The sequence below is a fragment of the Trachemys scripta genome, chromosome 8 (assembly GCF_013100865.1).
Source record: "Trachemys scripta elegans isolate TJP31775 chromosome 8, CAS_Tse_1.0, whole genome shotgun sequence".
NCBI classification, from domain to species: Eukaryota; Metazoa; Chordata; order Testudines; family Emydidae; genus Trachemys; species Trachemys scripta.
In genome coordinates, this window is record NC_048305.1 from 80970136 (window position 1) to 80992018 (window position 21883).

General features: G+C 40.2%; 1 protein-coding gene across 2 annotated transcripts in view; it reads left to right on the forward strand.

Annotated features, from left to right (window-relative positions):
• Window positions 1–3685: 3685 nt before the first annotated feature.
• TTLL7 (tubulin tyrosine ligase like 7) overlaps window positions 3686–21883 on the forward strand; it is an 81155-nt gene continuing 62957 nt past the window's right edge. For both annotated transcript variants that reach the window (XM_034779514.1, XM_034779515.1), the window contains exons 1-6: window positions 3686–3959; window positions 4389–4520; window positions 8818–8939; window positions 9946–10013; window positions 17188–17346; window positions 18403–18619. In XM_034779514.1, coding sequence (XP_034635405.1) covers window positions 3776–3959; window positions 4389–4520; window positions 8818–8939; window positions 9946–10013; window positions 17188–17346; window positions 18403–18619 — 882 coding nt within the window. In that variant the 5' untranslated portion in view covers window positions 3686–3775. The remainder of the gene's footprint in view (window positions 3960–4388; window positions 4521–8817; window positions 8940–9945; window positions 10014–17187; window positions 17347–18402; window positions 18620–21883) is intronic.

The window sequence follows — 21883 nt, forward strand, 5'->3', positions numbered from 1 at the left end:
ATCTCATAGGTAGCTTGAGATCTATGTGAATATGGAGGCTGGTTCTGCTGAAGGTTTCTGTGCTGGCTCCAGAGCCCTCAGCAATTCTTACCAGCAGCTTGGGACATACAACTCCAACAGAGCAAAAAAGCAGCAAGGATCCCACATACAGCGTGAGATCTGCAAGGGGTGGTTTTTTCTGTGCATTCCCACAGACCCCCAGGCTACATAACAAATCTTGGTGGCACAGCCTCCACACAGCTGCTGGCTTGCCAGTCTCAAGGACCAGTAGCTTCTCAAAAATGATGCACTCTGAATGTATGTTCTCTCTTTTAAATGTGGATTCATGTCAGAAAAGAGGACCTGATAATCCATGCATTAGGAATAATAGTATGGCAGAATTTAGTGCAGATTTAATCAATGTGATCCAGGTGGAAAACACCGATGTATTGATGGTAAACTCTGGGAAGATATTTTCTGTATGTGTGAACTGGTTGGGTAGGTGCAGTTTGCCTTCTGATGGTTTTTATAAAACATATTTAATAAAGGGCTACCAACTTGTAATTAGTTGGGATTAAAACAGTATTGTATTGGTAAGGCTGGTGTTTCTCAAGAAGCAATATCGGGCTCCTTATCACTTCCCCAAATTTTCAAAGCCTTTTGCCAGCATAGCTGACGAGCAGCTACCAAGAATTTGTGTGTGCTTCTTAATTGATCAACAGAAGTGCTTCAGGTTTGTCTTCCCAGAAATGAAACTTCGCTCTCACTCTGGCAATATCCTAAACCTGAGAAACAGATGAAAGTCAGCATGTCACTGTGCACTCAGTGCTATTTTCCCTTAATAGTGGTTTCAAAGAGGCTTTTCTATTGCCCAATGTATAATGAACTAAAATGAAAAAAGGAGTGGGGGCTTTTTAATTTTTGTATGGTATACATTTGGCAGTAGAATCATTGGGCCACCTTCTTGGTTGACTTCACCCAGAACAATCAATTGCCAAAGAGGCACTTTCAATCCAACTGGGGATTTTCTTGCAGAGATCAGATGGAGTAAAACTCTTTTGTGGGGTGCGAGTGAGAGCTACTGTAACTTACATCCCAACCACTTTTGCCAAAATTACATTTATATATCAAAATCTATCTAGGCTCTTGGATAAATATAGAGGCAGATCTCAGCCTTGGTGTTGGCAGGTGCAGCTCCATTGATATCAGTGGGGTTGGCTCAGCTAACATCAGAGCAGAATTTGGCCCCCAATGGAGTCTCTAATTGGGGCTGGTTATATCAATCTGTTCCTATTATCCCATTGCATTAGTAGGAGTTTTCAGGATAAATCCCCACATTGAATTGCAAGTCAACCTTTTTTTTTTTTTTTGCTTCTTATTAGAAGTATCCGATGCTGCAATGCTGACCTGTCCAGAAAATGATTAAGTACATTACGATTGTATCTCAAACAAAAGGAAGAGGACTCAGTTAATATTCTGGGCCAAATTCTGCTCTGATTTGCAGCCCGTGCAACTTCCCTGAGCTCATTGAGTTCATAGGGTGTAAATTAATGCAACACTTGACTGCCACTGGTTTGCTTTTTAGTTTACTTGTGGCTTGAGGAAAGGGCAGTATCAGACTTGATTTCAAGTTTCTGATTTTGTGACAAAGCCTTCATGTTTTAATATACTTTGTTGTATTTTTGCATTGCTGCATTTGTATGCCTGAGGTATAATGCGTGTGACTTAATATCTGCATATTGCTTCAGCTTTAGAAATCTGTGGTTTGTCATCACATTTATCCTAGACTAAAGCAAATAAAGCAGGAGTGCTTCACATTGTCTTAGTTATTTTAAAGCATTTGTGCAAATACAACATACTTAAATTATATATAAAGCCATCCCAAAGCACTTTTAACCACATTCATAATTGCATGAAAGAAATTCAAGTACTTAAAAATTATAGAAGCAATTTAAACTATTTGTCTTTCCATGCAGAATTCATGAATTTTGGGTCTGAATCACTTTTTGGGGGGTATTTTGCCAAACAAAGCTTTTTTTTTTTATTCTTATAATTTTTTCTGTGATATGGAAGCACAACTGAATGTATGCTGCCAGTGTAGTAAAATATTTAAGGCAATGTTTGATCCTGATTCAGAGTTGGTTTTTTTTAAGTTTTTGCCAGGCATTTTGATGTGTTTAGGCAGATTTTTAAAAACACTTTAATATGTGAGATTTCAAATGTTATATAAATACAGTATTCCCAGGCCAAAAATAAACTGAGAAGGAGGTAAGGAAGAAAGTACATATCAGTAATATAGGGTAAAACAAAATAGTACTTTATAAGGTTGTGATTATACCCAAAACAAGCATTAAAACCCAGGAAATTGAGTTATGGTTACCCTTAAGAAATATAAACATTAAAGTATGTAAATGCAGAATTCAGGCACTTAAACAACCTAAACCAGTGGTGGGCAACCTGCAGCCCATCAGGAATATCCACCGGCGGGCTGCTAGACAGTTTGTTTACATTTGTACGGCCTCCCGCAGCTCCCAGTGGCCACGGTTCGCTGTTCCCGGCCAATGGGAGCTACAGGAAGCGGCGGCCAGCAAATTTTCAACGGATTACAAGTTCTTACTGAATGTGTATTTCCAAAGAGTCAGTGCAGCTGACATGCTAAGGCAACTGCTAGAAAAATGTCGAGAACAAGAAGACTTCTCTATATGACTGCCCTAGATCTTACAAAGGCTTTTGACCTGATCAGCAGAAAGGGTATTTTTCAGTTCGTAGGGAGAATTGACTCTCCCTGCCGCCCCATCCTTAGTTTGAGTCAATCCTCTCATAATGGCATGAAGGCTATAGTCCACTAGGATGATCAATCTGAATCCGCAGCAGCATCAAACAAGTTAAGATTAATGCATGTGATAAGGCAGGGCTTCTCCCCAGCTGTCAAATGACTCATTGCTATACCCATGCTCTCTTTGATGCACTTTTATTATTTATCTTAACAGACAAACACAACAGGTCCCCAGCTCACACTTCACATCTTGAGCTCTCCCTGTCAGCAATCCCAGAGGACTCTGGCAGTCCTGGTTCCTGCCTCTCTGTGGCTCATTCTACCTGAGCGAGTTCTTTCTCACAGTATCCCTGTTCCCTTCCAGATTTGTTCTCACTGAAACTCCCTTTAACCCTTTATAGCCCAGAAAAAGTCCCATCCCCTTAATTAATGCAATGGGTTACACCTGCTCTGGCACAGGTATGCTGGACCTACTTCAGTCACAGGGGCCAGTCATCCTGTGACAGCATGTTAGTGTCTGTGGTCCCAGGTTATATGAAACTGATTTAATAAACGTTCAACAAATGGTCTCACTTTTTCCCCCTCATGGTGATGGGAGCGTGCATAATATTGTACTACATTATTTAAAACCATGAAATTTTCAGTATGATTGGAACTTACCAGGAATTCAGTGCACTTTGCTGAGGATAAAAGTTCCCAGAGTTATTGAATCTAATAACAAATCATGTAAACATCTTAGATAGACAAACTGTAATAAGTGAAACCTTATAAATCCTTTTCAAAGAACAGAGACAGCTAAAAAGTTTTTATTCACCATAAATTAAACAGAAAACTACCTTTTGAGATTCTGCATTTTGATGAATAAATTGGCATATTTTTGCTAACTTGTTTACTTTTAGAGGCTTAATCATCAGTTTTGGGTACACACATTGCCAAAAACAAAAGGAAGAAACAGTTTTAAATGTGCTTCTATACAAGTTATGCTTTATCAGTTATTCCTTTATAATCAATCCTTTTTTAATGCAGATACCTGTCTCTTCCATAATTGAGAATCACCATAATCAGAGGTTGAAATGGTATGACACAAGCTTTGAATCATTTGACTTTGAAGGCCTTCATGGTTTTCTGAGAACTTGGAACAGAATTTGGACACCTGGTTCTGTGCAGCCCGATGTTATAATGCCATCCTTGCCTAATGAAGGAGGTAGGCAAATTGATTATAGAACTCTTGTATTTTTAATATGGCTCATTAATGGTGGTGTTTCAGCATGCTTGTAACTGTTAATCAATCTGAATCAAAGTTTACTAATACGTAACTGACTGGTAATTCGCATGCTTTTGTACTATGGTTCTTTTAGTTATGGGCATTATTTTATGTATTGTTATCATAAATTGAACAATATGAATTCCATTAGCTTGTATGCTAATATTGTTCTGTGACCAAGGGTGAATTTGTACTGAAAATTAATATTCTATTTTACATGTGGAAGATTTGTTTCAAAATATCATTTAAATGTATCACTTTTGTGTAGTTCGTTTAGTAATAGATGAGTTGGGGTTTGTGAAGACAAGAGATGAAGATGAGACTGCTAATTTATGTATTGTTGATCGTTACAAACATTATTTTTCAAAGATAACCAAGGAACCTCTTGTCTGACTTTGAGTTCAGAACTGCCTTACCAAAGCACAATTAAAAGAAAAGTCAGAAAGAAGAAAAAGAATGGAATCATCACTGCAAACGTTGCTGGCACAAAATATGAAATTGGTAGGAGGCTACAGATTCTTCTTATTTTTAATAGCTACTGGGGTTTGTGAAAAGGATGAAATCACACTGAAGGGGTAAAATAAAAAGTAGAATCAGGAAGGAAAGAGAACTTTCACTGTTGTAAGGCCTGATCCAAAACCTATTGAAGTTAATGGAAAGACCCCAGTGACTTTAATGGAATTTGGGTCAGGCCCATAGTGAATTAATGCCATTGGTTTTCTTTTTGAACATAGGAATCTTTCTGTGTTGTGTTATATTATATACCTGCTGGTCTTGCATGCTTTCTGCACCCGTAAATCCTGTTTGTTACTCAAGATTAAGTCTGTTATTAAAATATCAACAACCAATTAATAAAGCTTTAGGAAAAAATCTCAATTATGAGTTTAGCTAAATAATTTAGAACTTACACCTTGCTTTACTTAATTAAGATTTTAATGTCAAATTCTCTAATCATTACATATAAGTCTCTCTAAGAAACTGATTATGTTCATGCATTTCTTACACTTGAAGCCACTATTCCATTAATTTTATACCTGGCCTTCATGATGTGTGTGTGTGTGTGGGGGGGAAATACAAAACTAGATTAGTATCAGAGGGGTAGCCGTGTTACACTGGATCTGTAAAAAGCAACAAAGAGTCCTGTGGCACCTTATAGACTAACAGACGTATTGGAGCATGAGCTTTTGTGGGTGAATACCCACTTCATCAGATGCATATTTCTTAACTTTATTTTTAAATCTGAAGCTATTGGGGATGATATTTTAGCTTTTTGGAGATGGGGGTGACCACTGTTGTTACTTGATGAAAACTGAACAATGACCATGTTAAAAATATATTCTCCTATTCATGTAGCAATCTTCATAGTAGGCTTTCTCCGACATCTCTCCAGAGACAAATGGGCCAGTCTCCAGATACAAAGCATTTCCTTGCCAATGGAGGTCTCCTTAGTGAATGGCTGAGGTAGGAAACCCCTGTCTCCTTATACCTCCATCAAGCTATATCAGCATTTCAGGGAGTGGTCTAGGAGAGTATAAAATTGTTTCTGGACCTTATAGTAATATCTGTGAGGCCCGTTCTGCTTGTTACCCATGTGGACTGATGGTCCAGGATCTTCTACAGGCCCAGGGTTTGAATTGGAAGAAAAAGGGTAGTAGTGGAATTCTTCTGAAATCTGTCTGCAAAATAAGCTCCATCCACAGATGATGGTGCAAATGATCAAAATATATGTACTCTGCTGGGCTCTGTAGGCTTATTTTCCCTTCATTTGGGGTTCAGATACATCCAAGGGTTCTTCTGCATTCCTTGGGCTTGATTTCCCCCCTTGGTAGGGCTTCGGTGCTCTGCTGAGCTCTGCTAGGCATATCTCCTTGCTTAGGAAAAGTAAGATGATGTATTGAGCCAGGATAGGAAAATGAACTGTGACTCAGACTGTAAAATCTTCATAGCATGATTCTCCCTCTCCTTTCTAGAATGCTTTGGTTAGCATTGAAACAGTTGATAAATTTACTTTAGATTCCCAGCGTTCACACTTAACAACCCACTGCAGCTGCACAGTTATGAGGGCTAAGTTCACAGTTAAAATGTAAGTGCCTAACTTTCACTTCAAGTGCCTAAGTCCAACATTTAGGCATAATTGGCATTCACAAAATCCAGGGCCGGCGCAACCCATTGGGCAACCTAGGCGATCGCCTAGGGCACTACAATTTTGGGGGCGGTGACCGCGGCGGTATTTCGGCAGTGGGACCTTCCGCCGCCTCTGTGGGGGGCAGCATTTCGGGGCGGGACCTTCCGCCACCTAGGGCGGCAGAAAAGCTGGCGGCGCTCCTGACAAAACCACCACTCAGCTGCTGCCTATCCCTGTAGGTGCTTAAAGTCTCTAGATACCTACTTTTTCACTAGTAAAATCAGCAATGACCATGTGCGCAGCTACCTAAGTCCTGACACCTCCCAGCAGCTCGGCACCTTACTTACTTGGAGACGTTTACTTATGCTTAAGCCCCAGCCTTTGAGGCCTGCTCTGAGCACCCCTAAACCTGTAAAAAAGATGCCAGTGGTGGTGCTCCCTTTATCTGTGAAACCCCTTTTTAGGTGCCTAACTCTCCCCAGGCATTGTACAGGGAGCCTGGGAGCCTAACTCAGGGTAGGTGGCAGGGTGCCTAAAAGTTAGGTGCTGCAACACTTACAGCCCCTCTGTCCCTTTTGTGAATCTGGCTCTTCATTTAAAATAATGCAACTTTGAGTCTAGAGTACAACATGGCATCTTGTATATGCAGTGTCTCCACATTCCATCAGTTAGATTCTTGCCTTTTCCCTGGGAAAGGAGGCCTCTCAGCTGCTCAAGGAATGGTAATAGAAACAATCCTGTTTCTTCACTCCCCTGCCAATTTCTCCTTACTCTCACCAGGTATGATGGAGCCAGTTTTCCCAGCTCCCTTCTCACTCCTTCACCTTCTAGCACAAGCAGAGACAGACTTGGATCCCAGGGTTCCCTGAGTTCTGGCACACTGCCTTCAGCTCTCCTTCAGTCTGGGCAGGCAGACTGATAAAGTCTTTGGACAGAACAATCCTCCCCCACCAGATACAAGAATTTCAACAGCAAGTAGCCCCAGTAGCATATAACAGCATATCCTCTTCCATTCATAGGGACTGCTCTTCAGTGGGAAGGAGTTGAAGTGCAGCCACATTTAGATGACTGGTTGTTAGAAGCCAAAGGTCCAGATTGCAGTTCAATAAGTGTGTTTCTCTTCTTTTATCATTGGAATTTATCATAAATCTAGAATACTCTAAAACCAGCCTAGGATCTAGTCCTTCTTTTAATTGTGGTCTTCATTGCATAAGCAAACCCTAGTTCAGCAGGGTGGATGGGAGCTGGCCCATTCTGCATTCAAGACTATTTGCAGCAGTTGGGAAAACTCTAGTCATGGACTTGTTCACCATGAGCCAACAGGATGGTTCTCATGTTAAACAGCTAATCCAAAGAAAGAGGAGGACCAACAGGCATGGATGCATCCTCTATCTCTGGTCATGATTCTTGGAGACATTTACTATGAATCAATGGGAAGGGGAAAAATAGCAGTACTCTTCCAAACTCTGCCTACTGTACTGACCAAGCTCTGCTTACATCCCATACCAGAATGAGTTGCCACTCACAGTAGTTTATGTTGATGTTCAAAATAGCTTCTGAGCACTGGTAAGCTTCCTGGCCCTGACTCCCCTCAGTGGGGCTTGTGTGTACTGTGCATATCTTCATACTATGACTGCTGTCACTCTTCTTTCTTGCATCTTTTTGATCAGCAATAAAATCATTTAAACTTCAGTACTTCAAATGTTCATCACTGGGATTCAGTGTTAACACCCAGTGAGGTCAGTAGGGATATGGTATACCTTTCAGAGCTATTGCTAAGAGTCAGTTATGCCAATTGCTGAATGAATATGATCAGGAAGCTCTTTAAAGCTCCCTACCTGTAAATCCAGTCTCTGTAAAATGTTGATATAGCAATACACAACCTTCTATAGAATTTTCTATAGATTGCCTTGTATGGTTTTAATTAGTTAAGGACTTTGGCTGTTGAAATGATTGAATGTTTCTAATCTCAAGTGAGTTATATAGACTTTTGATGGCCATGCAAATACTCAGCTGGAGCTCTGGCCACTAGGCCAAGTTTTGTCACACGGGGAAAGCTTCAAATCCAGAAACTGGACAGTCCCCTTCTGGAGAGAAGATATCAGCGCAAGTCTATTATGCAGATTGCTGAATGAACAGTTTGTAAAGAAATCGTACTTACATTTGGGGAAATCTCTTCTCCTGCAACATTACTTATGTGTGGCACATCCTTAGACTTATTTTTTTACATTAGAACAATGCATCAATTTGTATTTGTAAGTATTAGACCCTTGACTTAAGGGGCATCCTTGTCTGCTGGCTTCAGTGGCACCAGTAGTCATTGTTGCTGTAAAATTAACATGTGTAATAACAAAGATAATCTAAAATCCATTTGAGTCTAAGTGGATTGTTACTAAACTATTTTTGGACAATTTAGAAGCTCTTTGCAGTTCCCACTGCAGATTGCACTTTGCTCCCAGCTACAGTACAAGCAGTAATGGCACTATAATTAGTTATGCAATAGACAGATGGAGACTGTCCAAATTATCATAAATTGAACAATATGAACTCCATTAGCTTGTATGCTAATATTGTTCTGTGGCCAAGGGTGAATTTGTACTGAAAATTAATATTCTATTTTACATTTGGAAGGTTCATTTCAAAATATCATTTAAATGTATCACTTTTGTGTAGTTCGTTTAGTAATAGATGAGCTGGGGTTTGTGAAGACAAGAGATGAAGATGAGACTGCTAATCTCATATGGAGTGATTCTGCTGTGCAACAAGACAAGATTGCTGAGCTCCGAAACTACCAGGTAACATGCAGCATGCTTAATGTTTCTGAATCAGTTTTTTAAAAAACATTCCATTCTGAAGTCATGAATTAATCACTTGGTATTCCTAGGTCAGTTGAACCCATCACAAGACTAGAAGGCAGAAACACCAGCTGCACCAAATATTTTGATACTAAGGATTTTTAATTTCTATCTTGTTTTCCCAGTATGAAGTTTCTGTATTACTTGGCCTTTAGTGTCAACATCTTTTGGTGTTCTAGGAGTGCTTCTGCTTGCCAATGGCCCATTGTGAGTGATCAGAGATGGAGTGTTTTATTCAAAATACAGAAACATTTATAGGATAAATTGGATATGAGCTTGTATATTGTTAGATAATCAGAGCCCCTCTCCCTAGTATTTGTCTGTAAGTCATCTCCTTCCTTTTTAACATTAGTTTGTGACAACTGTATTTGTTTACATATAGCTCTCTGAGTAAAAGGATCTGATTCTCCTCTCACTTGCCCTGAAGTCAGTAGAGATACATAGGAGTAAATCTGGAGGGAAAGGAGAATGCAGCCCATAACATCTCAAAGTCGGTCCGCCACTTTGTTCAGGGAAAGTCCCTGGCGGGCCGGGCTGGTTTGTTTACCTGTCGCGTCCGCAGGTTCGGCCGATCGCGGCTCCCATTGGCCGCAGTTCGCCGCTCCCGGCCAATGGGGGCTGTGGGAAGCAGCGCGGGCCGAGGGATGTGCTGGCCACCGCTTTCTGCCGCCCTCATTGGCCTGGAGCGGCAAACCGCGATCGGCCAAACCTGCAGACGCGGCAGGTAAACAAACTGTCCCAGCCCGCCAGGGGCTTTCCCTGAACAAGCGGCAGACTGGCTTTGAGAACCACTGAAGTACTCTCTAGGATATCGAATATAATTTAGAAAGTCTTTACCAATTAATGTGTAATCTGATACTAATTTAATTGACTGTTTGAAATGTTTGTCTATAATATTTGTGATAGAAACGCATACAAATACCAACATTCAAATTTTTTTTTCCAGAGAATCAACCATTTTCCAGGAATGGGAGAGATCTGTAGGAAGGATTTCTTAGCAAGAAACATGACCAAGTAATTTACTTCTTACTAATCTAGGAATGGTGTTTGGAATGCAGATTTAAGTTCAGTCACTTTTCAAACATGTTTTTTTGATGTTGTACAATATTGAATTGTCTCTTATGAGAACTGTTCATTTCTACAGGGTACAATAACAGAGCCATGAAATCATTTCCGAGGATCTCAGTAGTGTGTTGGCCCCAATCCTGCATGCTGTAGCACGTAGGTAGACTTCTGTGCCTGTCCTGTTTACTTCATTGTGGCTCCACAAATGCACAGTAGTCTGTCCACATAAGGCAAGATTGGGGCCTTACATGTTATAATACGTATTATAACACGTGCTTTAAGCACACTTGCACATACATGATTTAGCAACAGAAACAGGAGTAGTGGGGACAAAGTATTCAAATATATTGATGTATAATAACTTAATAATATATTATCTATTTAGAATAACAAGCAGTTCTCTGTATCATGTTATTTATTTATATATATATATCAAATACATAAATGTAAAGTATCTTATTAAGAAACTAGTCCTTCCCTTCTGTGGACTATCTTCTAAAATGTCAGTTGGGTTTTTTTTTCATTATTGAAAAACATACAAGGTACTGAATAGAGACTCAGTGTAAATTGGCACTGCTCCATTGAAATCAGTGAAGCTACAATGATTTATGCTGTCTGAGGATCTGGCCCAATGAGTATAACCTATAAGAAAATAATATTAAATGGTGATTAATCAGTCTGTTACTAAGATAAAGAAGAGCTTTCCAAATGTGTACAGAAAGGTTTGTGAATATATTGATATATGTACAGTAAATTAGTTCAAAATAATTTAAAAATACAGTGTACTATTAATCTTTAGACCTAAAATTTGACCTACACTATGTCTGTTTTCTTCATGGAAATTTACATGTGTGTTCCTGTTTTTACATGCGCATGCACACAGCATACTATTATTTATTTGCATTACCAAAGCACCTAGGAGCCCTAGTCATGGATCAGGACCTACTGGACTAGAGGCTATACCATCACAGAACAAAAAGATGGTCTCTGCTTTGAAGGGTTTACAATCTAAGTGTAAAACAAAAAGCAGACAGAATACAATGAAGCAGTATTGGTCAGCATGATGGGCAATGTTATGTTAGTCATACTACTTCATGTCTGAGATTTTAAAAAAATGTGCAGAGCAATAAAGTGCTCAAGTTATCATGTATATTAGCAGGTTCAGGCTGAGAACTTGTGTCTCAACCTGCTGAAGCCGAAGTGTGGGACACAGTCTCAAAATGATGTCTGTGACAATGCTACAAGAAACTGTAAATAACGTGGGCTCAATTTCTTAAACAGGAATATTTTTGGGTCAAATATATCTCTGGTGTAACTTCACTGAAATTAATCCCTGCTGTAATTCTATTTATCTAGCCTATTTTCCATGACCTCAGTATTGTGAGTCAACATTTAATCTTAATAATTTACAGTAATCAAAGTGCCATACCTCAAGACCATTTTGTGAAAGAGGCAAATCTGTATCTAAAGTTAAAGGGAGTTGTGAGATATGGCTGGGAATACTACAATATGTAGAGTGGAGGCTTTGGTTCCTGATTGCTATTCTTCTGTGTTAATATTTGTGACTATGTGTATAATAGTACAGAATTCTTATTTCTTGTCTCTTGCTTTTCTGCTGCATACAGACTCTTCTATTCCCTTGTTTCCTTAATTGTAGGATGGAATGATGCACAACTGCTTTTGTTTATGATCTTACCTCTCAGCTCTGCTTATCTTTTTTTCAAGAGTGTGCTGGAATGTTGCTCAGTTTTTTTTTAAATTGTTTTCTTTGCTCTATTATGCAGTTCTTTCAATGATAGTCACGCTTGCAATACAATACAAATACTGCTCTTGTATTCTGTTGAGACAATGGGGCACCAGGGCAAGCAGAAATAGAGTACTGTATTTTGAAAATAGAAGCAGCAAATGTCCAGAACACAGTATTATCTGTAAATCCTTTCTTTAAAGGAAACAAGCAAGCAAGTAAATAAAGCGGAGGAGAAAAGCTTTAGAATAAAACTTTATCCCCACAATAACATAAAGGCTTGGAGCTTAGCCACAAATAGAAAAAGCAACATATTAATCTGGTAGCATGTTTTGCTCAATATGTTGCTCATAAACACAGAGAAAAAAGATGGTAATTATATATTAAGGATCAGAAGAACATAGTGCATTGTTTAGGGATTTAATCATATGAAGGACAAAACAGATCGTGGGGGGGGAGTGGCACTATATGTGAAAGAAAATGTACAATCAAATGAAGTAAAAATCTTAAGCAAATCCGCATGTTCCATAGAATCTCTATGGATAGAAATTTCATGCTCTAATAAGAATGTAACATAGGGATCTATTATCGACCACCTGACCAGGACAGTGATAGTGATGATGAAATGCTATCAAAATTAAGAACTCAATAATAGTGGCGGATTTCAATTATCCCCATATTGACTGGGAACATTTCACTTCAGGACGAAATGCAGAGATAAAATTTCTCGATACTTTAAATGACTGCTTCATGGAGCCTCTGGTACGGGAACCCACAGGGGGAGAGGCAACTCTAGATTTAGTCCTGAGTGGAGTGCAGGAGCTGGTCCAAGACGTAACTATAGCAGGACCGCTTGGAAATAGTGACCATAATACAATAGCGTTCAACATCCCTGTGGTGGGCAGACCATCTCAACAGCCCAACACTGTGGCGTTTAATTTCAAAAGGGGGAACTATGCAAAAATGAGGGGGTTAGTTAAACAGAAGCTAAAAGGTACAGTGACTAAAGTGAAATCCCTGCAAGCTGCATGGGCGCTTTTTAAAGACACCATAATAGAGGCCCAACTTCAATGTATACCCCAAATTAAGAAACACAATAAAAGAACTAAAAGAGAGCCACCGTGGCTTAACAACCATGTAAAAGAAGCAGTGAGAGATAAAAAGACTTCCTTTAAAAAGTGGAAGTCAAATCCTAGTGAGACAAATAGAAAGGAGCATAAACGTTGCCAAATTAAGTGCAAGAATGTAATAAGAAAAGCCAAAGAGGAGTTTGAAGAACGGCTAGCCAAAAAATCCAAAGGTAATAACAAAATGTTTTTTAAGTACATCAGAAGCAGGAAGCCTGCTAAACAACCAGTGGGGCCCCTTGATGATCGAGATACAAAAGGAGCGCTTAAAAACGATAGTCATTGCGGAGAAACTAAATGGATTCTTTGCTTCAGTCTTCACGGCTGAGGATGTTAGGGAGATTCCCAAACCTGAGCTGGCTTTTGTAGGTGACAAATCTGAGGAACTGTCACGGATTGAAGTGTCACGAGAGAAGTTTTTGGAATTAATTGATAAACTTAACATTAACAAGTCACCGGGACCAGATGGCATTCACCCAAGAGTTCTGAAAGAACTCAAATGTGAAGTTGTGCAACTGTTAACTAAGGTTTGTAACCTGTCCTTTAAATCAGCTTCTGTACCCAATGACTGGAAGTTAGCTAATGTAACGCCAATATTTAAAAAGGGCTCTAGAGGTGATCCTGGCAATTACAGACCTGTAAGTCTAACGTCTGTACTGGGCAAATTAGTCGAAATAATAGTTAAGAATAAAATTGTCCGACACATAGAAAAACATAAACTGTTGAGCAATAGTCAACATGGTTTCTGTAAAGGGAAATCGTGTCTTACTAATCTATTAGAATTCTTTGAAGGGGTCAACAAACATGTGGACAAGGGGGCATACAACAGTGGACATAGTGTACTTAGATTTCCAGAAAGCCTTTGACAAGGTCCCTCACCAAACGCTCTTATGTAAATTAAGCTGCCATGGGATAAAAGGGAAGGTCCTTTCATGGACTGAGAACTGGTTAAAAGACAGGGAACACAAAGGGTAGGAATAAATGGTAAATTCTCAGAATGGAGAGGGGTAACTAGTGGTGTTCCCCAAGGGTCAGTCCTCGGACCGATCCTATTCAACTTATTCATAAATGATCTGGAGAAAGGGGTAAACAGTGAGGTGGCAAAGTTTGCAGATGATACTAAACTGCTAAAGATAGTTAAGACCAAAGCAGACTGTGAAGAACTTCAAAAAGATCTCACAAAACTAAGTGATTGGGCAACAGAATGGCAAATGAAATGTAATGTGGATAAATGTAAAGTAATGCACATTGGAAAAAATAACCCCAACTATACATACAATATGATGGGGGCTAATTTAGCTACAACAAGTCAGGAAAAAGATCTTGGAGTCATCGTAGATAGTTCTCTGAAAATGTCCACGCAGTGTGCAGAGGCGGTCAAAAAAGCAAACAGGATGTTAGGAATCATTAAAAAGGGGATAGAGAATAAGACTGCGAATATATTATTGCCCTTATATAAATCGATGGTACGCCCTCATCTCGAATACTGTGTACAGATGTGGTCTCCTCATCTCAAAAAAGATATACAGGCACTAGAAAAGATTCAGAAAAGGGCAACTAAAATGATTAAGGGTTTGAAACGGGTCCCATATGAGGAGAGATTAAAGAGGCTAGGACTCTTCAGCTTGGAAAAGAGGAGACTAAGGGGGGATATGATAGAGGTATATAAAATCATGAGTGATGTGGAGAAAGTGGATAAGGAAAAGTTATTTACTTGTTCCCATAATACAAGAACTAGGGGTCACCAAATGAAATTAATAGGCAGCAGGTTTAAAACAAATAAAAGGAAGTTCTTCTTCACGCAGCGCACAGTCAACTTGTGGAACTCCTTACCTGAGAAGGTTGTGAAGGCTAGGACTATAACAGAATTTAAAAGAGAACTGGATAAATTCATGGAGGTTAAGTCCATTAATGGCTATTAGCCAGGATGGGTAAGGAATGGTGTCCCTGGCCTCTGTTTGTCAGAGGATGGTGATGGACGGCAGGAGAGAGATCACTTTATCATTACCTGTTAGGTTCACTCCCTCTGGGGCACCTGGCATTGGCCACTGTCGGTAGACAGGATACTGGGCTAGATGGACCTTTGGTCTGAGCCGGTACGGCCTTTCTAATGTTCTTATGAGTCTCTCAAACACCATTCTGAGTTATATGCAGTTGAGTGTACCCCGTGCAATTCTCTGAAAAGGTTCCTATGTATAGTCTCATGAAGGTTTCTATTCTAAGCTTAGTTACTGACTTTGGGCAAATCACTTAACCTCTTGCTTCAGTTTGCTCATCTGTAAAATCAGTATAATACCTCCCATGAGAAAAATACTGATAGCCCTCATAAAACCTAAATAATGGACCAAACTTGCATAGTATATGCGCCAGTGCTTTGACATGTTCAGATGAAATTCCCTATAGTAGTGTAAACTTTTTATTACAAATATTCTTTTATTAAATGCTGTAGGAGTTTTGTACTTATTGGCAGTGCACAATTAAAAGAAAAAAAGATGAAGATATTAAAGTTCTAAACTGTTGTGCAAAAACAACAAGGAGTCTGGTGGCACCTTAAAGACTAACAGATTTATTTGGGCATAAGCTTTCGTGAGTAAAGCTTATGCCCAAATAAATCTGTTAGTCTTTAAGGTGCCACCAGACTCCTTGTTGTTTTTGTAGATACAGACTAACACGGCTACCCCCTGAAACTGTTGTGCGTAGCATCATATGCTGTATAAATATATTTGAAATTGGTTCACTCTAACAATTGCATTTCATAGACTATCAGGGTTGGAGGGGACGTCAGGAGGTCACCTAGGATCAAAGCAGGACCAATCCCCAGACAGATTTTTGCTAGATCGCTAAATGGCCCCCTAAAAGATTGAACTCACAACCCTGGGTTTAGCAGGCCCATGTGCAAACCACTGAGCTATCCCTCTCCCCACTTATATATCTCTACGCAGTGGAGATGTGTGTAGAGATACATAGGAGTAAATCTGAAAGGAAAGGCGAATGCTGCAGGTTTCTGTAATGTTTGTTGTATACTTAGCCAATGGATTCAGTGACAGTGTGTCTATTGTACCAATATTTTTAGTATTTTGGCTCCAATCCTAGTCTTGCAGATGTGCTTGGTAATTCTGTCATTTCTGTTACCAAGAAACAATTAGAAGTGTCTCATGGTCTCATATAGTTGGACTGAAATGATACTTTAAGTCCACTTACATCCAAGGCCTCCTGACCTTATTGCTTACATTGGCAGAGTAAGAGTATAACTAAATCTGTAATCTGTTAGAGAATTCACTGCACAATGTTATATTTATATTTTAAAAAATCAATTTGGGTCATATACTGCTGCCAATTTACTTTTGAAACACCCAAATCTTCTTTGAGTGGCCTCTGCACATTCACACTTTTCAGATGTGTCAACTTGCAGTGTGAACTGGTGGAACCTTCTAGTTATGGCTTTCTTGCATTTTTTGTCTCCCCTTCATTTTCCTCCAGTGTCTCATGACTTCCTGGTATCATTTTCTATCCTCTTTTGGGTGTCATAATTTCCAGTTTGGGAAATGCTGCCATAAACTTCTTGTGGTCTGGGTCCTCTTTCTTCCCTGTCACCACCCACACTTCTTCCTCCATCCTGGAGACATGAATTTAGGTCTTTGGGTTCCTTCTGACCTTTATTTCACTAATATATATACCAGTAATATATGAACTTTCCCTCCTTCCCCTCTTTGCCACCCAAACACACACAATTGTCAATATGTATTCTTATGAGTATCTTCAGTATAAACATACCATGATAGCATCCCAGACTGGCACAAAAATGAAATTAAACCAATGCACTGGGGATAAAATATGGCCAAAATTTTGCTACCAAAATGTGATAATTAGGAGGATGTCTCTGCCAAGGGGAGAAGGATCTATGAACTGCTATATATCTTAATCACATTGTACGCTTTAATATAGGAAGGATAGCATATCACCAAGGATTTTTATTAATTGAGCCACATCTTTTGGAGAAATGAATCCATGCATGAGGATATGCAAAAATGCAATATAGCCCATTTTATAATTCTGATTGTTTGCATATTAATGCATCATAGACAACTATTCTTAACTGTTTTGGACTTGTTTTCTTGATACTCTATTTTGTCAATAAACTTGCTTTTCAGGGTCCCCATTCAGAATACAATTTAGTCCTGTAGACTGAAGTGCAACAGGTTTTAACTTGAAGGTTGAAAAAGGTTTCTAACCTCAGTTTTCCTTTTTGCAGAATGATCAAGTCTCAGCCTCAGGAGTATAGTTTTATACCTCGAACATGGATCTTCCCTGCAGAATATATGCAATTTCAGAACTATGTGAAGGAACTGAAGAAGAAGCGAAGACAGAAAACGTTTATAGTCAAACCAGCTAATGGTGCAATGGGGCATGGGTAGGTTGATTGAATAGATTATTCATGTTATCTAAACAAAGGTGAAATGTTTAAAAAAATATTTTCCAAATAATGGGCAGTTTTTGAGATTAAATCTTAACTTTTGTGCATTTTATCCCAAACTACTGTCGTTACCTGGAAACTCTGGTAGCAAAAGGTTTAATATGTGAATAGTAGTGTCCGTATAAGAAGGCTCACATTTTGACAAAGGCCTACAGACCAATAACAGCTGAGATAGAAGGCTAAATGGAAATGGTAAAAGGGGAACTTTGTTTTCCGTGTTACAGAAAGCTTTTGCTGATAAGGGGCTCAAATAGGACTTGAGATCAGGATTCCTTTTGTGAAAATACATATAGGCAATATGCTCTTTTATCTATGGGATGGGATGTTACAGGAACGACCAGGTGAGATAAGTATATCAGGTTCAAGTCTCAACTCTGAATTTTCACAGCTTTGTTACCTTAACTCCAAACTTTAGTATTTTTAACATAGATTTTAGTGTCCCGGAGTTCATAATATCAGTTAGCTCAGCCACTTGGTTATGTGAAACATATGAAATGAAACATGAAAAATCAGGATTGATTCTGCCACCTGTACTCCTATTACTCTGCAAGTAGCCCCATTGTAATCAGTTTGGCAGTGAAGTGGCACCGAATCCTGGATCTGGGGCAGAAGATGAGCTGAAGAAAGTATAGGAGCCAGTCTCTAGAGCTGCATGGCAAGAAATAATCTTAAAAGCTGGTGGCTAGTCACTCTGCCTAGCATTTCTGAACAGCAGAGGGAAACCCATTATTCCAACTTGTCGGATGAATAGGAGCAGAAAGTTATTTTTAAATGGTGCATTGATTTTCTTCATCCCATTGTAGCACTGTCAAGTGCAGGAAGCAATAAAAGCACGTAAGTGAATGGCATATTTCTGTACTATGCAAATAAGATACACAAATACCCACATAGATAATGGAATTAAGATAGTTCTCTGGCTGGTCAGCTATGAAAATGTACTTCAAAGAGTTGTGTCAAATTTCAGTGTTTGAAATTAACCTTTGTTTTAAACAGAATCTCTCTGATAAGAAATGGAGAAAAACTACAAGCTCAGGATCACTTGATTGTTCAGGAATACCTTGACAAACCATTTCTTATGGAAGGTTACAAGTTTGATTTACGAGTGTATATTCTGGTAACATCCTGTGATCCATTAAAAATATTTTTATATCATGATGGACTTGTGAGAATGGGCACAGAGAAGTACCATCCTCCCAGTGACTCTAATTTGGTAAGTGGATGCTAGTCCCAATGTATCACTTGCAATAATAGCACTAAATGTTTTCTAAGGGGATGATTGGATGAATGTCAGATGCATAGCAAGATTAGCATTTGGAGAAGGGAAAACAAATGTCCATATTAACCTATAATTTAGATTAGGTTTTCAAATCCAGAATTAGTTTTATATTTGCTAGGCAGGACCTTTCTGTTGTTAGCTTAAAGTTCAGAATGTAAATGAGAAGTTAAAATAAAAGACAGCCTTCAAGACATTTAACTCATTATTGGCTCTGCAGTGCTAGAACATGATGACATATCATTGCTTATATAATAATCTTCAAACTAATCTGCTTCTTCTGTTGTCTCCAAAAGACGTTTATTTCCAAAAAGAGAGAAAAAGGCAACAATTATTAACCTTCAAACCTAGACCAGGGAGAACTAAAGTGGATCCCATCAATGACTGTTATATTGAATTTATATTTATTCAATACTTTGTCTTTGGTGGTGAGAAAGGGGCATCTCTTGCCTTATCCTGCATCAGGGAAATCTGTGAGTTTTGATTTGAAAGGGCACAGAATCAATCCCTCCAGTGTGTCAGCCAGGGGTCTGGGAAGCTGTGCAGAAGAGAGATCAGAAAATGAGAGCTGGTTCGTGGGCTGATAACGGTTGCCATTGCAGTCAGGAGTCAGAATCACTGCAAGTGAGGGGTGGTTACTGTGGGTTTAGGGGAAGGAAGTATTATCAGGACCAATGGTCTACAGGGGAATGGTTCCTACAGTGGAAGAGAGGAGTGAACAGCAGAGCCCAATAGCAACAGCCACTTCACATGTACCTGCTTGTGGAAATATATATTTGGCTGCTTTACAGTGAGACTGTAGAAGACCACCTGCACACTTGGAGGAACGCACCAAATCATGGGAGACACATATTAATTCTACTACTCATTGTATTGTGTCTGTAAGTGAACAGTAGCAGTATTCAGGCCCTCTCAGTGTGACACAGAACAGAATACGAGTGGCTACTGAGAAGCAAGTAATTTTGAGGCATCCCAGGTATAAGTGATTTCAGTTCTTGCACTACTCTGCTGCATAGGGAACCTGTTGTCATGCCAGCTTCCCTATTCCCAGGGCCGGCTCTAGGCACCAGCAAAGCAAGCAGTTGCTTGGGGCAGCGAATTTGCAGGGGCAGCAGGGATCCAGCATGGGAGCTGAGAACCAACAGGGGGCCCTGGGAGCTGTAGTTCCTTGGTTAGCTCCCTGCCTATAGAGCCAGCCCTGGAGCAGGGAAAGAACTATATTTCTCAGCATTTCCTCGGCCGCAATTAACAGGAAAGGGAGGGGGAAGGAGTGTGGAACTGAAACCTCATGCTGCAGCTTGCTGTGAATGGTAGGGACAGAGCCAGCTCTAGGTTTTTTGCTGCCCCCCACCCCAGCCCTGGGCTTCCCCTGCACCCCGTGTTGCCCCAGCCCTGGACTCTCCCCTGCCCACACCCCCTGCTGCCCCAGCTCTGGCCCCCACCTGCACCCCCCTGCTGCACCAGCCCTGGGCTCTCCCCCCACCTGCATCTCCTGCCACCCCAGCCCTGGGCTCTTCTCCCCCGCCCCCCCCCCACATCCCCTACCACCCCAGCTCTGGCCCCCACCTGCACCTCCTGCTGCCCCAGCCCTGGGCTCTTCCGCCCCCTCCCCCCGCACCTCCTGTCGCCCCAGCCCTGGGCTCTCCCCCAAAGAAAGAATTGGGTGAACTAAATGAACAGTGCACCTCTCTATCTGAAGCCTAGCAAGGGAGATCCCACTAGAATTTAAAATGAAAAGTAAGGGAGGGGAGGCTCTACAAGACTGGGCAGCTTTAGATACAGTACCAGGCACATAGGAGGATTTACACTTCTGAGCCATGGAAGCAGAAATTGACTTTTCTTTTCCAGATTTAGCTAATATTCAGAAAGGGAATCTAGCACCTGCCTTCCAGATTTGAACACCCTCAAAATTCAGGAGTGCTCAAGCTCAATTTGGGCAGCTATTACTTCATTTCTCCCAAATCAAATATACTGATCCACTGTAACTTGCTGGAGAAAAAGTAGAATAAATTGAGCAAGAAATGCTTCCCAGGGGTTATTAGGACTGGAATTGCTATTTTCAACAGCCATTGCTTTTTTTTTTTTTAGTTTTAGTTTTAGTTTTATTTGTTTAAAAGGAAGACAGTGATATTGCATTGGCAAATTCCCCATACAAACAAAGAATGGAACAAAAGAATAATAAAGGCACTTCAACTTTTCCTCATTTATGTAGGACAGTCTTATAATATGCATCCAGATATCCTCCAATCACACAAGCTGAAAATTGTTCCACTTTACTGCAGTTCTGTAACCATATGGGAACCAATCCTGTCTGTGTTCTGTGCACATCCAAAATTCCTGCTGAATGACCCTCCGTGGGTGCGAGTTACCAGTGACCCAGGGCTGGAGCAGCAGGAGGGTGCAGTTGGGGCAGGGAAGAGCCCAGGGCTGGGGTGGGTGGCAGCCAAAAAATTTTTTGCTTGGGGCAGCAAAAAACCTAGAGCCAGCCCTGCCTATTCCACACCCGTGCACATTTCATGGGCTAAATTATGGCTGTCTCAGTATGGGTTTGCTGGGGTACTAGTGCATTCGGAGAGTCTTTTTTCCCTCCCTGCCCTCCTTCCCCTACTCCCCTCTCACTGCTCTGGAGGAGGACATAGTTATAATTTGGCAGCCAGTGTGCTCTGATGTTAAAACTGGAATGTACAGCTGCTGCCACCAGTGCTTATGTGTGATGGATCATAATCCTGGCACTGCCCCTCTGCCCTCGGATTGCAATGGGAAGAGTACATATTGTATCTGCAGTAATTTCACTTGTCTCAGTCCGTTGGGAGACATTATCCCTGTTCCTAGCCTCTGCAGGCATTGTACCTTCAGCGACCATTGCTAAGGAAGTAGTGCCCTTAGTATTTTATTTACAACAATAGCAGTGCCCTTAATATTTTGTTTGCCAGTTGGTGATCTATCTCACATTTCATCTCCTGATACTATTTTCAAATGCTAAGGCTTTGGCTATATGATTTCTTATAAGATGTTGCATGAAGTTACTTTGTGCATTGCTTCTGTTAATATTCATCAGTAAATCAAGCTGCCCTCATCTCTTGCATGTAATTATCAAAATTTATATTGAGAACTAGTTGCCTTGAATATTGTTTGCATTAATATGCCACCAATATCACTGAAATATGCTTTGTGACTGGGCAAATGAGGTGGAGAACAGAC